This window comes from Delphinapterus leucas, chromosome 4 (genome assembly GCF_059928025.1).
Source record: "Delphinapterus leucas isolate spDelLeu-1000000601 "Yukka" chromosome 4, BTC_Dleu_Yukka2, whole genome shotgun sequence".
NCBI lineage: Eukaryota > Metazoa > Chordata > Mammalia > Artiodactyla > Monodontidae > Delphinapterus > Delphinapterus leucas.
Genome location: NC_143132.1, coordinates 2,185,147 through 2,200,429, shown reverse-complemented (window position 1 = coordinate 2,200,429; position 15,283 = coordinate 2,185,147). Strand labels below are relative to the sequence as shown.

At 47.2% G+C, this 15,283-nt stretch overlaps 1 protein-coding gene across 8 annotated transcripts in view; it reads left to right on the top strand.

Moving 5' to 3' along the window:
* Window positions 1-2,620: 2,620 nt before the first annotated feature.
* TRAPPC10 (trafficking protein particle complex subunit 10) overlaps window positions 2,621-15,283 on the top strand; it is an 88,711-nt gene continuing 76,048 nt past the window's right edge. For 4 of the 8 annotated variants that reach the window (XM_089910125.1, XM_089910124.1, XM_089910123.1 and 1 more), the window contains exon 1: window positions 2,622-2,872. In XM_089910125.1, coding sequence (XP_089766251.1) covers window positions 2,806-2,872 — 67 coding nt within the window. In that variant the 5' untranslated portion in view covers window positions 2,622-2,805. Of the gene's footprint in view, window positions 2,873-15,283 lie in introns of all 8 variants that reach the window. The other 4 variants (XR_016392929.1, XM_089910122.1, XM_022597104.3 and 1 more) reach the window with 2 other exon arrangements.

Sequence of the window (15,283 nt, the reverse complement as noted above, 5' to 3'; positions counted from 1 at the left end):
TCCGCAGCATGTGGGATCTTCCCAGACCAGGGATCAAACCCATGTCCCCTGCATTGGCAGGCGGATTCTTAACCACTGTGCCACTAGGGAAGTCCTAGAGTCTTTTCATTCAGCATAATTTTGTCAAGATCCATCCAGGTGGTTGTGTGTATCAATAGTTCAGTCTTTTTTGTTGCCGCGTGGTCTCTCACAGTACCGATGGACCATACATTGTTTAACCAGTCACCCGTCAAAGGACACCTGGGTGGTTTCCAGTTTCAGCTACCAGTGATAAACCTGCTGTGAACATGTGCTGGCTCACCTTCGGTTTTAGCACGGCCCTCTGTGGAGAGGGCCTGAGCAGTGGGGCAGAGCAAGCCCAGGGCAGTGTTCCCTTAGACAAAGCATTTGCAGTACCCCAATACATAATTGAACAGGCTCTCTGCAGCCTGAAGACAATGTAACGGGCTACCAGGAAAGACCATTTGGGCTCAAGTTCCAGCAACCTTTAAAAAACCAAATGCTGTCTCAGCAGAAAAGGATCTGAAAGAAAGAAGAATGGACATCGATTAATAGAAATAGCATCATTTTCACCAATATTGAAAGGAATTGCTAAGCCAGTATGTATGTTGAATTCAAGCATTTTCTAAATTGCCATGTGAAAAAAATAAATCTCTGATAGGTCTTCTTGGGGGAAAAATAGCCCAGGAGCCCCCTTACTGCCCTTGAGCCAGAGTGTTGCCTGGGATAGAGCGCAAGAGCTTCGATCTCCCCTTCCCTCCATCCAGAAAGAAGATTCTTCCAAACAAGAGTTGGCCAGTGGGGCCAGGCCACAGCATTGCCGTGAAGGAAGAATTGTTAGTGTCTGTCTTCTCAGAGTCTCTCTGGACTTAGTTCTCTGTTAGAATAAAGACGTGGAGACCTGGCCTTGGAGTCTACATTTGGTATCTTCTGTTTCGTATTTTATTTTTGTTATTTGAGTAGATGTAAAGTGATATGTCGTTGTCACTTTAATTTGCGTTTCCCGGATACCTAATGGATGCTGAGCATCTTCTCATGTGATAACTGGCCATTCGTGGTGGTCCTCTCTCTCTTTTACCTTTTATTATTTTTGTATTTTGGCCTCACCGCGTGGCACGCGGGATCTAGTTCCCTCGCCAGGGATTGAACCTCTGCCCCCTGCACTGGGAGCGTGAAGTCTTAACCACTGGACCGCCAGGGAAGTCCCTCTGTAGGTATTCTACTGAGGTTTTCCTGAGTCTCTCGATCTGTAAGTCAAGAATTCAACGCTTTCCATCAGACTTGTGGATCTCTGCCCTCTTCTCACTGCCTTCCCGGTAAGCCCTGTGGAACCGCATCCAGCGAGTGCTGAGCGTAGCTGAGGCCGAGCCTTACACCGAGCCCCGCGCAGACTTCCGGCTCTCATCCTTACCTCCTGCTCTGCTGCCCTGCCTCACAGGCTCCAGCTGTCCTAGACCCCGACCTCTGCCTGCTCACCCAGCCTCAAAGCACAGCGCCGCACTGCGCACACGCACTTAGCAGCTGTGCTCACACTCAAACCGTTCCACATACATTTGCCTTATTCCATCCGCAAAGGTTACCCCAAACCCACTTCCCTTGCGTAAGAAATGTACATGCAGTTAAAGTAAGGTTCTATTTTGTGGCATTCCCAGAAGGTGCCTACTCCGTGGAAGGCCCTGTGTGGCTGGCTGTTGGGGGTGGGGACACAAGTAAAAGGCAGCCCCTAGTTCAAGAATTCTACAGCGTCACGGAGACAGGAAGCTAGTGTTGTGGTAATGCAGAGAAGGGTGGTTGCTTCCAACCGCGGGGCAGAGTTTGTGGGAGTCGGCCTCTCAGGTGCGCCTTGAGGAGGACAGTGGTGCTGGAGAGTCTAGGTTGTATTGAGAAGGCATATAATCTTGTTCTACTTCATGGCAGCAATATTACTTCATAAAACCAATGTAACGACAAACACAAGACCAAGAGTGTTGCAAGGGGTAACTGCCATTCGCTCAGTGGTGGGAATTAACCCGGTGTCCTAATGATTCCCCCGAGGCATCAGGCCTCTGGTAGAAATAACAATGCTAGGCTATGGGCGGCAACCCACACAGGTGAGAAATGGACACGCTCGTGTCCACTTGCTGATGTCGGTGACTCCCGGGGTCCATGTGTCGGTGTCAGCGACCCCCAGGTGGTCCCCCTGTCCGGATGTCTGAGACCCCCGGGTAGTCCCTGTGTCCGCACGCGGCTGTCAGCGACCCCCGGGTGGTTCCACGGGCTCCGGGTCAGCGACCCCCGGGGCCGTCCTCGACGTCGGGCACGCCTGCGGGCGATGCTTGTGGGCGCCCCGCGGCGAGTCCCGGCTGCCCTCCCCACGCCAGCCCTGTCCGCCCGAGGGCGCCGGCCGGGGGGGCGGTTCCCGGCCGTCCAATCCCTACGGTAAGGGACCCACGCGTGACCCACAGCGGCCCACGTCCGGCCCGCGCGGACTTCGGCCGCGAGACGCGAAGGATACCTCCGCCGACACTCGCGCAGCCTGGGCCGCCTTTCCGTCGGAGGACCGAGTCCGCGCGGTGGAAAGGCCTCCCCTTTAAGGCGCGCGCCCCGGAAGCGGTACCACCGCGCGCCGGCACCGGAAGCGGGTGCGGCCGGCGGGCGGCGACGGCGGGCGGCCGGCGACTGCTGGCGGCCGGCTAGGGAGCTATCTCGAGCGGCCGGGCGGGCGTCGCTGTCGCGGTTGCGGCGCCGCTTAGGCTCGGGCTGGCCCGACGCGGCTTCGGGCTGCCCATGGGGCGCAGGAGGCCGGGCCGGTGACGCCGGACGCCCATGGACGCCCCTGAGGAGCCGGTGCCGCCGGTGATCTACACCATGGAGAACAAGCCCATCGTCACCTGTGAGTGCCCGGCGGCGCGGGAGGGGGCGGCAGCCGCGGCGTGCAGCCCGGCCCAGGTCGCCGGCCCCTCGGCCCCCGCGGCCCGGCCCCCGCGCTCCCGGCCGGGCCGCTTCCTGGAATGGAGGTGTGGCCGGGGCGGCGGCTGCGGCGGGGCCCTGACCCCGCGGGCGACCTCCGACCTCCCCGGGGCCGACCTCGTATCTCTCTCTCCTGGAGGCGACCTCTGATCTCCTCAGGGACGCTCTTCTGGTTGTCCGGCTGCAGTTGGACAGCGCCTGGGGCGCGCCCCGAGGGGGCGCCGCTGTGCGCCCCGTCCGGATGCAGGCTCGGCAGCTTGCCCCGCGCGGGCCGGTCCTTCCCGGCGGGGACGGTCTCCTCCAGGCGCACTGTTTCCTCCGGTCCCGCAGAGGGTCTCCCGGCTCTGCGAGCGTGGACGAAGTTTGCGTGCGGTTGTCGTGTTTGTTAGGAGACGGGGGTTTGTACTAACGTGTTAAGTAGTGGAAGACTCAGGAGACCCGTCGGCCGTGCCCAGCTGCACTTGCCTGGGCACAGCGGCTCTGCCGGGCCGGGACCGCGAACCAGGGCTCTTCCCCGCAGGCCGCTCAGGCACTTCCGAGACGCTGGCACAGAGCAGAAACCCATTTCACAGATGAGGCTGCAAAGGTTCGATGAGCTCATCCATGCTCTGCACCACTGGACTGGTGCCTCTTCATTTTGAGTGTCGGGTTTTTTTTTGTTGTTTTTTTGTTTTTGGCGCCACATTTACTCATCCACAAAGGAGTTGTTTTTCTGTTACAGAAAAATTTCCTCTAAGTTTTACAGCCATAACTTCGGAATTAAATACTTTCAAAAACACTGAGCTTATGGAAAGTGTTGAAACGTTGGCTGACATTTTGATGACTTGCAGACAGGTGTTTCAGACTATTAGGATTTTTGACCTCTGACAGTGTCCTTATCTTCAGTTAATTTTTTCAGATGGTGTTCCACACTTTGAAAGGAAGCACTCTTTCTACAGCCACATCTAGGCAGGCACTTAGCCCTTAGTAGATGGTTGTGTAGGTCTTGAGCCTTCTCTTGTTTCTTTCTCTCTCTTTCTTTTACTCTCCTTGTATGCTTTCTCTTGTCAGATCCCTGAGAAATTGTATATTTAAAGTTGAAGTCTGTTGTTTTATCTTTAGGTGATACACTTTCTCAGGGAAGGGGACGGTGTCACATCTAAATTTGGACACTTGCATGGTTCGAAGCTGTTTTCTCTTTTCACCAGGACAGCTGCAGGTCTTGCTCACTGCTGCACTTTAGTCGAGGGAACAGGTGTGTGTAGAGCTGATCTGGAGGCCCTGAGGTTAATTCCCAGGTGCCTTCTGTACCCTCAGGGAAGAGGAGCCAGGCTCGGAGTGGTCTTCCTGTTAGGTTTCAGTGTCTTCCAGACGCTGGAGACTCCTCCCCACGTGCCCTGCACACTGTGAGTGCTGGATCAGTATTGCCTGTAGAAACATTAACAAGTCTAATTATATCTCATACATACCCCTTAGCTTACATCTCATAGCAGTGTTTCTGTGGGCGTTATGTAAATACATATCTGAAGAGAAAGTTCAGCCTTGGGTTGGGTTCAACCTTGACTAAACAGGTAAATTGTTATCCTAGTAGTGTTTGAGATATGGGCCTAGTGTTTAGTTTCATACCCGCATGCATGACAGACAGCTAAAGGATAGTTTCCTTTTCTACAGATTTATTGTAAAAGCTATGTTGGTGGAGGTTTTTCCGGTGTTTAAAATTGTTGTCTGTACTGATGGTATCTCTGTTTTAAAAGGCACAACCATTCATTCATTGGAGTCTCAGAAAAGAAAGTGGCTTCAGTAAACTTTCAGAGAAAGTTACCTTAAAAATTTAAAAAGATCCCTTTAAAAGTTAAAGATTTTTTAAGTTTTAGGAAGGCTGACTTCATTTTGGTGTGTCTGGGACTGAAGCTGCGGTAAAGCACTTGCTGTCCTGGTTTCATGTTATACTTTCTTTATTTTGTTCCATTCTTTCAGCTGCACATGTGTTGAAGGGAGCCGCTAGTGTAAGCAATGTAGACAAAGGTAGTAAGAAAATTGCTTTAAAAAAATTCATCTGGAGGCTTTGCTGTTGTGTACATAGCTCCTTTAGTATGCAGCATTTTAGTTTTCAAAAGTCTGTTTAATACTTTTCCAGCCATTGCACCCTGAGGAGGCCTGTGTTTGTTCATTGTAAAATGAGAGCAGAGTTTGTGCTTCTTTTCAATTTTTTTCATAGGCTTTAGGACGTTTTACTTTGAGTGAAAGCGAGTTGTGTGTCAGCCTTTCTGAGAAGAATGTAGAATGTTACCAGTTCAGGTAAATTTAGGAACTGTTCATCTGTGGCCATGAGAAGAGTGGAAAGTCCCCAGAGATTAGGGGTAAACAGAGTACATCATTGCTTGAAAACCTTGCTAAATTATTTTAATAATATTCTGAAGATACCTAAGAGTTTTAATGGCCTTTAGTCCGTAATTAAAATTTCCCGAAGCTGCTGCCTAACTGCCTCTGGTGCAGAGTGACTACCTCTGTGGAGGATCTGCTTAGACTCCAGGCCTGGTGAAGCTTCTGAATACTGGAGGATGTGTCTGAAATGCACGGGGATGTCCACTGCGCAGTCTGCGGTACTAGTGGTGTGATGACATTGGGCGATGAATCACCTGGTCATAGCAATGGGAATACCTGTAGTATAACTGCCTAATCATGAAAGATGCACAGTGAAACAAACAAATCCAGCAGATCCATTTGATCTAAATTTAAGTTAGAGCTTAGATTTTTTTTTTTCAACCACTGGATCAGTTCTCTGCTTTGGAATAAAGACCGAGGTTTCTGACCCAAGGGTATGTTAGGAAAGAGATGTTCCTTTCCCAGCTGTCTCATTTAGCAGACAAAGCTATTATAATTCCACTGATTTGTGGCTTTTCTTTATTGGCTGTTGGCATCCTACCTAAGATAGCACATAACTATCAACGTGGAATTGTGTAGTATCTGAAAAACAACAGTGTTCATTCGAATGGTCTGTTCTCACCCAGTCACATCGGATGGTGCTGCTTTAATTTTTCTCAATCTCTATATTTAGGGTTCCGGATCTGACATCATGAATTTTCAAAGGGGGGAAAAGGCAACAAAACTAAGCAGATCCGTAATGCTTTTTACCTGGTTGGGTTTTGGTTTTTCCCCCCGTAGGTTAAAGTTTTTAAATTTGTACACTGCAGTTTTCTATCAAGCGCGAACGTATGGTGCTTGTGATTTAACCACTCTTAGTTTCATTGCCAGAAAAGTAACTTAAAATGCCCTCTTTTTAAACCGGTGCACATAAGTGCAGGCCTTGGTCCATAGTGAATCCTTAAGCCAGTAGGGAATCAGCTATTGAGAAGTGGCAGAAACATTTCTCCTTAGGAAACCTCAGTTCCGTGGGGTGTATTTGGAGGCCAGGGACTAAGGCATTAGTACCTGTACTTGCTTTGATTTAGAAATCACTTCAGACTTCCCTGGTGGCCCGGTGGTTAAGAATCCGTCTGCCAGTTCAGGGGACACAGGTTCGATCTCTGGTCTGGGAAGATCCCACGTGGTGCAGAGCAACTAAGCCCGTGCACCACAACTTCTGAGCCCGTGCTCTAGAGTCCAGGAGCCACAACTGCTGAGCCCACATGCTTAGAGCTCATGCTCCGCAACAAGAGAAGCCACCACAGTGAGAAGCCCGTGCACCGCAACGAAGAGTAGCCCCCGTTCGCTGCAACTAGAGAAAGCCCGCGCGCAGCAACGAAGACCCAACACGGCCAGAAATAAAAGTAAATAAATAAATATTTAAAAAAAGAAGAAGAAATCGCTTCTACCTGTGCGTGGTTAGAAACAGGCAGGACTTACTGTGTGACTACTTCCTCGTCTGTGAAATAGGGACAGGGATGGTACCAGTCTCAGAGGGTTGATATGGGGATTGAATGAGCATGTGTAAAGCACTCGGAAGAGTGATGGATGTGCAGAAAGAATGTTAGCTACTCAGGAGAGACTTCTCAGTTTTCTCTGTTCGTGGTGGTCTTAGTGTCTTCAGTAATTTTTTCATGGCACCTCTAGGCTGAAAAGAATATTTAATAATTCCATTTATTAAGTAGTTAGGTTCAAATAATTTTATTAAGTATTATGTCCTAACAGTAGTTATTTGAAAAAAAATACACATAAATTGGAGGAAAATTTTTGTTTCATTCTTAGATATAACCACAATAACATATTAGGGACGGCCACACCTGTTGGGCGCTGCGCAGCTTCTCTAGCCTGGGAATCCGATTGGACGCCACTGCTTTGTTTATTTGACTGTGGAGGGGGTGATTCTTGGTCTTCTATTACAGCAGTTACCCTGTTTTGTGATGATAATGATGTCACTGAAAGAACTGTAGCACGATGTAGTATTGAAACTGATGAACTCAGCTGGGGCCTGGGACATCTTCAGTATTGCTGTTTCCCCTCAAAAATTTGGAACACCCCTTGGGCCCTCTCTGGGTTTGCTGCGGTACCCTGAGCACCTGGGCACACATTTGGGAACCCATGTTACTAGTATGTTAGCCCAACTCTAGGGTGGATTCAATTGAACCAATAATTCAGAAGTGAAAAGCTTCCTTTTCCACTTGAACGTCAGCTCGTGTGCCTGATTTACAAGACGTGTTTCTGAAGAGTTTCTAGTAAAGTTTGGTTTATGCAAATGAGACTCAGGGGTCTGATTTTTTTTTTTTTTTCATTTAAGCACTGATGAATCTCTGAAGTAATCAAGCATGGCAGACATAACACATGAGCCGGTCTTTCCCTAGAAAGGAACTGACAGCATGGTGGTTGGTCCACACAACAGGAGGTAGGAAAGGCCACCTTGGTTACCTTTTATTGAAAAGGCCAGTGACTTACTGAAGAATTTTTTGTCTAAAAAAACTATTTTGCCAGTTGACGGAGTGGAGTCTCTTTTCACATGGATTGCACAACTTGGTGTGTGGTCTCCCAGGGGCTCCCTGTTGATCTCGGGGCCCTCTGCTCTGGCCTGGGGGCTTCGGATCTAGATGACAGACCACGGGAGGGGGACTGCGCAGCCTCAGATTCTCCTGATCACCCCTCTCTCTCACAGTCTCCCGGCGTTTGCCCACAGCCTCTTGGGCTTTCTCTCCTCCCTTTATATCACCTTTCCTTCTGTCCTTTCCTCCCTTCTGCCCCTGCCTTCAGTCAAATCGTTCCTTTGGAACTGCTCTTAACATGAATTTTAAATGTATTCACAGTATTTTGCACTTAGAGAATATTTGGTTTTTAAATTTAAAATTGATGACCTTGTAGTCATTCCCAACTTCTTTTTTCTCTCACAGCTGACATTCAGTCTACCAGCAAATAGCATTCTGTCTTTGAATTGATCTAGAATTCAGCCCCTTTTCCCCACCTTCACTGCTGCTCCCCCAAACCCCGGCCCCCTTCATCTCTCCCGGGGACCCCAGCAGCCTCCCAGCTGGCCACGCCATTTCCAGCCTGGCCCTTGAAGCTCGTTCTCTCTGGGGTTGAAGGCAGCCTCTCTAAGAAAGAAGTACAGCATGTAATTCCTCTGCTCAGGACCCTCCAGGGGCCACCCACCTTCTCAACGTAATATTCCCAGACCTTCCCATGGGCTCTGAGACCCTCTGCAGCCTACCGCCCCCTGGCCCCAACACTGGCCTCCTGGCTGTGCCTTTAACCACTTGGTCCCTACAGCCCCTGTTCCCGTGGTGCCCGCATTGCTTTCCTGACCCGCTGGGTGCTTCCCTCCCGCTCCCTGGGCTGCTCATGTGCCACTTCCCAGCCCTGCTTAGGGTTTGGCATCGCTTCGACTTTATTCAGTCTTATTGGCTCAGCACCCGCATGATAGGACATTTGTTTTTTCATGGTTGATTGTTTCTCTTCACCCCTAACCCAGGCTGCCCGCCCACTGGAATGTGAGGTTCAGAATTGCGGGAACTTTATGTGTTGTGATCACTGCTGCGTTTCTGGCACCTGGACGGTGCTGAGCACGTAGTTGGTGCTCGGTACATATTTGTTGAAGAAATCAAATCAATAAATGAGTGAACACTACTGTAAAGGGAAAACTGTGTTATATGTCATTGAATGCTTCCATAAGGTAGGCGCTTTTGATGGTGTAAAGTTATTTTCTTTAAGTACACGTCTTCATCAAGATCATTTTGTTAGAATTTGAATCCTGATTACTCAGACTTGTTTTTAGGTAAACTGCTATGCACTTAGTTGTTTTTTTTTTCTTTTTGATACTGGGACATTCTCTGTTTGGAGTTTTTGAATTGAGGAAATACATGTTAATCCAGTAAAAGCAAAGCTCAGTGGTATGGTAGGGACCATAATCTTTGAAATGGTCCTTCGGAGTTGTGTTCAGATATGTTTTCTTTACTATAAGTCAACAGAAATTTAGCTATGACCAAAACAAAGCATTCTCAGGTTGATGATTCAGCTTCTGCTGTGGAACATTTAGGATTGAGGGACTGTCAACCTGACATTTGGATGAAGCCTTGAAAGAAGATATAGCTGTAACTCTTCGAAATGAAACTTTAACCTTAAATGTGTATAAATAAAAGCAGGAATACATTTTCATTATAAAGAATGGAATCTAGAAGTGTAATTGCTGGGTCAGAAGGGGGGAGCAGTTTACATTTTGAAACCTGCCCCTGAATCACCCTGTGAAAAAGCTGTCCTCTGAGATATACTCTGCCCCACTGGATGGGAGTCATCTTTTTAATCTTTGCCAGTCTGATGGATGACTTTTTCTGAACAGCTTTATTAAGAGCTCTAACCTACATACTATAAAATTAATATCCATTGTACATGTACAGTCCTCTGACTGTTAGTAAATATTCAGAGTGGTGCAGCTATCACCATAATTCAGTTCTAGAACATTTCCATCACCCCAAGAACTTGTTAGCAGTCAATCTCTGCTCCTATCCCCAGGCCTAGGCAGCCACTAATTTGCTTTCTGTCCCTATAAATTTGCGTTTTATAGACATTTCAAAGACGTGAATCACGTAATATGCTGTCTTCTGTCCGGCTTCTTTCACTCTGCAGTTTCTGAGGTTCATCCGTGTTGCACCAACTATAATTTGCTCCTTTTTTTTATTGCTGACTAGTATTCCACTGTGTGGATGGACCACGTCTGGTTTATCCATTCGCCAGTTGATGGACATTTGGATCGTTTCCAACTTTTTGTCATGAGTAATGCTGCTCTGTACATTTGCATGAGTTGTAAGGTTTCACTGTATTTTCTTGATATATGTGCTTTATCAGATAGATGATTTGCATATGTTTGGTCCTGATCTTTGGTTGTCTTTCAGTTAATGTATTTTGAAGTACAAACATTTTAAATTTCGATGAAATCCAGTTACCAATTTTTTTTTTTCCTGTGGATTGTACTTTCAATATCATACCTAAGAACTCTTTGCCCAGCCCAAGGCCATCAGAGTTGTTTTGGTGTCATATACCTGACAATTAGTGAGGTTCTTTTTATGTGTTTACTTGTGCTTGGACCTCTTCTGAATTGCCTGTTCATCTGGGTTTACTTTGACATATGAGAAGTGTGGCCAAAAACATACCTAAAAGATGAATTGGTATAGCACTAGGAAAGACTACATTCTATTTTTGTATTTTATACCATATGTATTAGTTTTCTAGGGCTGCTGTAACAAATTACCAGAAACTGGATGGCTTGAAACAACAGAAATTTATTCTCTCACCGTTCTGGAGACCAGAAGTTGAAAATCAGAGTATCAGCAAGGCTGTACTCCCTCCCAAGGCTTTGGGGGGGGGGCGGGGTGGGAATCTTTTCTTGCCTCTTTCCAGCTCCCAGAAATCCTTGGCATTCCTTGGCTTGTAACCACATCACTCCAGTCTCTTCCTTGTCTTCACACAGCTTTCTCTCTCCCTGGGTTTTCCCTTCTGTCTCTTGTCTGACCTGACAAGTGACCTCTTGTCATTGGACTTAGGTCCCATCCATATATGATCTGGAATGATCTTATTTGAGAGCCTGAGCTTAATCACATCTGTAAAGACCCCTTTTCCAAATAAGGTTCATTCTCAGGTTCTGGGGTGTCAAGACGTGGACAGATCTTTTGGGTGCCCTGTTCAGCTCCTTCATTACAGTGTCTGCATTGGCATTCAGGTGCACGTCGGCCAGCATCCATCGTGTGTCTTTGGTTTTATGTCACTTCCTCTGTCCTTGGAGGCTTGTCCTCATTGTGCTCCTGACCAAGGAGCAGTTCCCTGGTATCTGGAATTTTGGGCTTGAGATGTTGATACAAGGTGGGATGATCTCTTAGGAAAAGATGAACGTTTTCTGCAATCTTTCTTTCCCTCTTTTTTCCCCTAGGGAAATAAATGCTTTTGTCTTCCTGCACAAGTGTTACATGATGTTTCATCCCTCAATATTATTTTAGGCCTTTGTTTGCAAAATTTTTAAAAAAGTGAGCAGAGAAATTATGAAGAAGCTGACAGTAGGCTTAGAGGTTGGTTTCACCACGGAGTGGGATATGTTTGGAAGTTTTTTTACTTTTAACAGATCTGTTAGTGTTTGGAAGGTGTTGCATAAGTTTCAGAGCTGAAATTTTAGGTAGAGCCTTGGAACTAACAATAACACCTGTGGTAACAATTTTTACTACATCCGTAGCTCACCGTTTGTAGGCACTCCTAGTCTGGCTGGGTCAGCCCAAAAGTTTCTAGGCATTGAGGTGCACAGTGGGAAGGGCCGTCAGGTCATTTTGAGGTTGAAGACCCGAGGGCCAATTTCGCTGTGCCTGACCAGGACCCCTCAGTGTCTGGGAGCGCGGCGAGGACCTGCAGCAAGGTGGCGCCTCCTCCGCCCCCACCACCTTACCTAGTGGTCGGGGCGTCAGACGCTGCCCACCCACGGAAAGGGGGGATTGTCCCTGAAATTACCTCTGAGAGAAAGCCTTTGCCAGAGAGTTAAGTAAAATAAAAATATCTCTTCCTTCAGTTCAGCAGTCGAAGAACTGAGTAGGGCAGCCGTACTGGAAATTTTTAGTGTAATCTTACTCATTCTAAAATTAAATTTATGCTCTGAGAACTTGACAGCCAGCACCGTCATTGCATCTGCTGTAGGATAGCCTGTCCTCTGGGGGCCCTGAATCGTCTAGTGTAGAACATGGGGGAGTTGGGCTAGATTTGCTGTCAGCGAAGGTATACTCAGCACCTCTTCTGTGCCAGGCGCTGTTGCAGGTGCTTGGGTTACACCTGTGAGCAAGACCCCAGCCCTCTTAGAGCTACATTCCGGCAAGAGGAGATACACAGTGTACACACATAGTAAATTAGGTAATGTAATAGGTGATACGTGCTAGGCCAAAAAGGAGAAAGAGAAAAGGGTAAGAGAAATGGCAGAAGTGTTAACATTTCAAACTTTTTATTACAAAAACTTGCAAATATGTAAAAAGAAATAGAATTGTGTGAAGAAACCTTACAAACCTATCGCTCAACTTCAACAATTGAATGAATGTCAATCTTGCTTCTTTATACCCCCCATTCCTTCCAATCCTATGTTATTTTGAAGCAAATCTCAGGCATCACACATTTATCGGTAAATGTATGTGTTACGGACTGAATATTTGTGTGCCCTCCCAAATTCATATAGTGAAGCCCAAGCCCCTAATGTGGTGGTATTTCTGGGAGGTCATCAGGGTTGGCTTGGGTCATGAGGGTGGGTACCTTATGGTGGGGTCACTGACCTCATAAGAAGAGGAGAGACTGGGGGGCACTTGCGCCCTGCAAGTCAGGAAGGAGAGCCCTCCCTGGGAACACGGTCAGGCACCTTGCACTCCAGCCTCCAGAACGCGGAGGAAAACAATTGTGTTGTTTAAGCCACTCCATCTGGGGTGTTTTGTCATGGCAGCCTGAGCTAAGACAGTATGATCTCTAAAAGACAAGGACTTCTAAAAAACATAACTGCAAAACTTTTGTGGCATCTAAATAAAACAATTCCTTAGTATCAAATATTCAGTGTTTACATTTCCAACATGTCTGAAATGTCTTTTTTTAAAAAATTCTTTGAATTATTTAGTATCCAAATAAGGTTTTTAGATAAATGTCTTGTCTCTCCTGAAATCTTGATTTCCCCCCTCATCCCTCTTTTGTTCCTTGCAGCTTCTTGAAGAGCCCAGGGGGTGTGTCTTGTGGTCCCCTGCCTGGACTGTGCCAGCTGTGTCCTGTGGTGTCCTTGAACCATCCTCTGTCCTCTGTTTCCTGTAGGGTGTCAGAGCCCGAGTCTGGGTCAGAATGCAGTTTGGATTTTTCTGGCAAGACTTGCACAGGTGGTGGTGTGTTCTTCGGTCAGCAGGCGCAATAATGTCTGGTGCTCTCTCTTTTTGTGATGTTAGCAGGTATTTATTCTCACATCATTAATTCCCTAAGGGTTGCAAAGCCGTGCTATTTATTCTGATTTTACCGTTTCTTCATTTATTATCTGAAAGATTTCTGTAAAGAGTGTGTATTTGTACACACACACACACACACACACGCACATTTGTTTATGTTATTTGGTTACCCAGTGGTATAGTTTGTATAGGAATGGCAGACCAAATGCTTGATTCTTCTTTACATAACTTCTCAAATTGAGTTAGTTCACTAGTATTCTTCATTGGTGATCAATTAGCTTTTACTTATTTTTATTTTATTTTTGTAGTATCATTATGAACTTAAGGATTTAAACACACTTGGTTGGTTTCAGTCCATCGCACTTGTTATCCTTACTGATGGGCAGGCTCCCTCTTTGCCAGCGGGCTTGTGAGTGTAGGAATCTTTGTTAGTTTCCTTGCTCTCTGGTATGACGCAATGTTCCAGACTCATTTTGTGCATTTCCTGTCCTGGACCTGGAGTAGCCATTCTCCAGGGAGCCCTGATTCCTTCTAGTGGGAGATGGTATCCGGAGACCCCAGTCTGTGTGCTTGGGCTTCTAGTTGCTGCTGGGCTTTTTCAGGGGGCAGAGCTAGGAATTTAAAGGTGGAAGCACATCCTGAGTTCACTTTGATCTTTTCAATTCAAATTCAGGACTTCAGGGTTTTATTTAACCGCTCTTTCCTCTATATTTGCTTTCTTCCTGCTCTTTTATATTTTCTTTCTTCCAGTTTTCAGGGATGCTTGGGGATGATAGTGTTAGAGCGAGGTTCTCAGACTGGATCAGAATCCAGTGGAGCGCTCGTTGGAACCTGAGGCAAGGCCCCACCACAGAGTTTCTGACTGAGCAGGTATGGGGTGGGGCCTGGGAACCAGCACTTGTAACAAACGCCCAGACGATGCTGGCGCCGCAGCTCCAGGGAACTGCTTACTCCACCTTCCACAGCCTCTGAATAACACTTTAACTCTGCCGTCAACAATGTGACTCGTGAAGATAGACTTAAAACTTTTTTAGTAGTTCTTTGCGGCATTTGGATATGTTACCCAACTAGGAATGAATAGTCAAATTTCTACCAACTGCACATATATTTAATAACCTCATTTGTTTTATTTTTTCCTGATATTTTTAGGGAAAGCTTTTTAAAAATTTAATTTGTTTTATAATTGTATAAAATACTTACATGCTTCCAAAGGCAAATCTACCAATACGATACATTTAAAACAATCTAGCGTATACCCCTGTCCTATCTACCGTATCCCTGCCCTTACCTAAATAGTCTCCTTCTATAGTAGACATTCATACATATTTGTATTTCCTTTTCTTAGGTAAGAGATTACAAACTGCACACACATTTTTCCCACTTCGCTTTTTTTCCCTCAGTGTTTCCTGGTGGACATCGCATGTGGAGATCTTTCCCATTGCTTTTTTTTTTTTTTTTTCGCGGTACACGGGCCTCTCACTGTTGTGGCCTCTCCCGTTGCAGAGCACAGGCTCCGGACACGCAGGCTCAGCGGCCATGGCTCACGGGCCCAGCCGCTCCGCGGCATGTGGGATCTTAGCGGACCGGCGGCACGAACCCGTGTCCCCTGCATCGGCAGGCGGACTCTCAACCACTGCGCCACCAGGGAAGCCCCTGATCCTTTCATACTTTTGTGTTAGGACCTTCACAAAAGGTTTGTGAAGTTTGTATGTTTAAGTATTGGTAACAGTCGGATGCCAGTGACAGAAAGGTGCACTCTTGTTGGTGGAAGGTCTTCTGGAACCTGTGTTTTCAGCCAAGCTGTGTCAACACAGCCACTTCAGATTCCTTAGGAAACAGTAAAATGAGGAAACAGAGAAGCAACTCACAGCGGCAGCCAAGAACGTTGAGTTCAGAGTGGGCTGCCCGGTGGGGCTTGGCCCAGCTCTGGTGCTTGGGAGCCGCTTGACTCAGCTGGGTGGGCAGGTGCTGGGTGCCTGGGCCTCCACGTGTGGGGT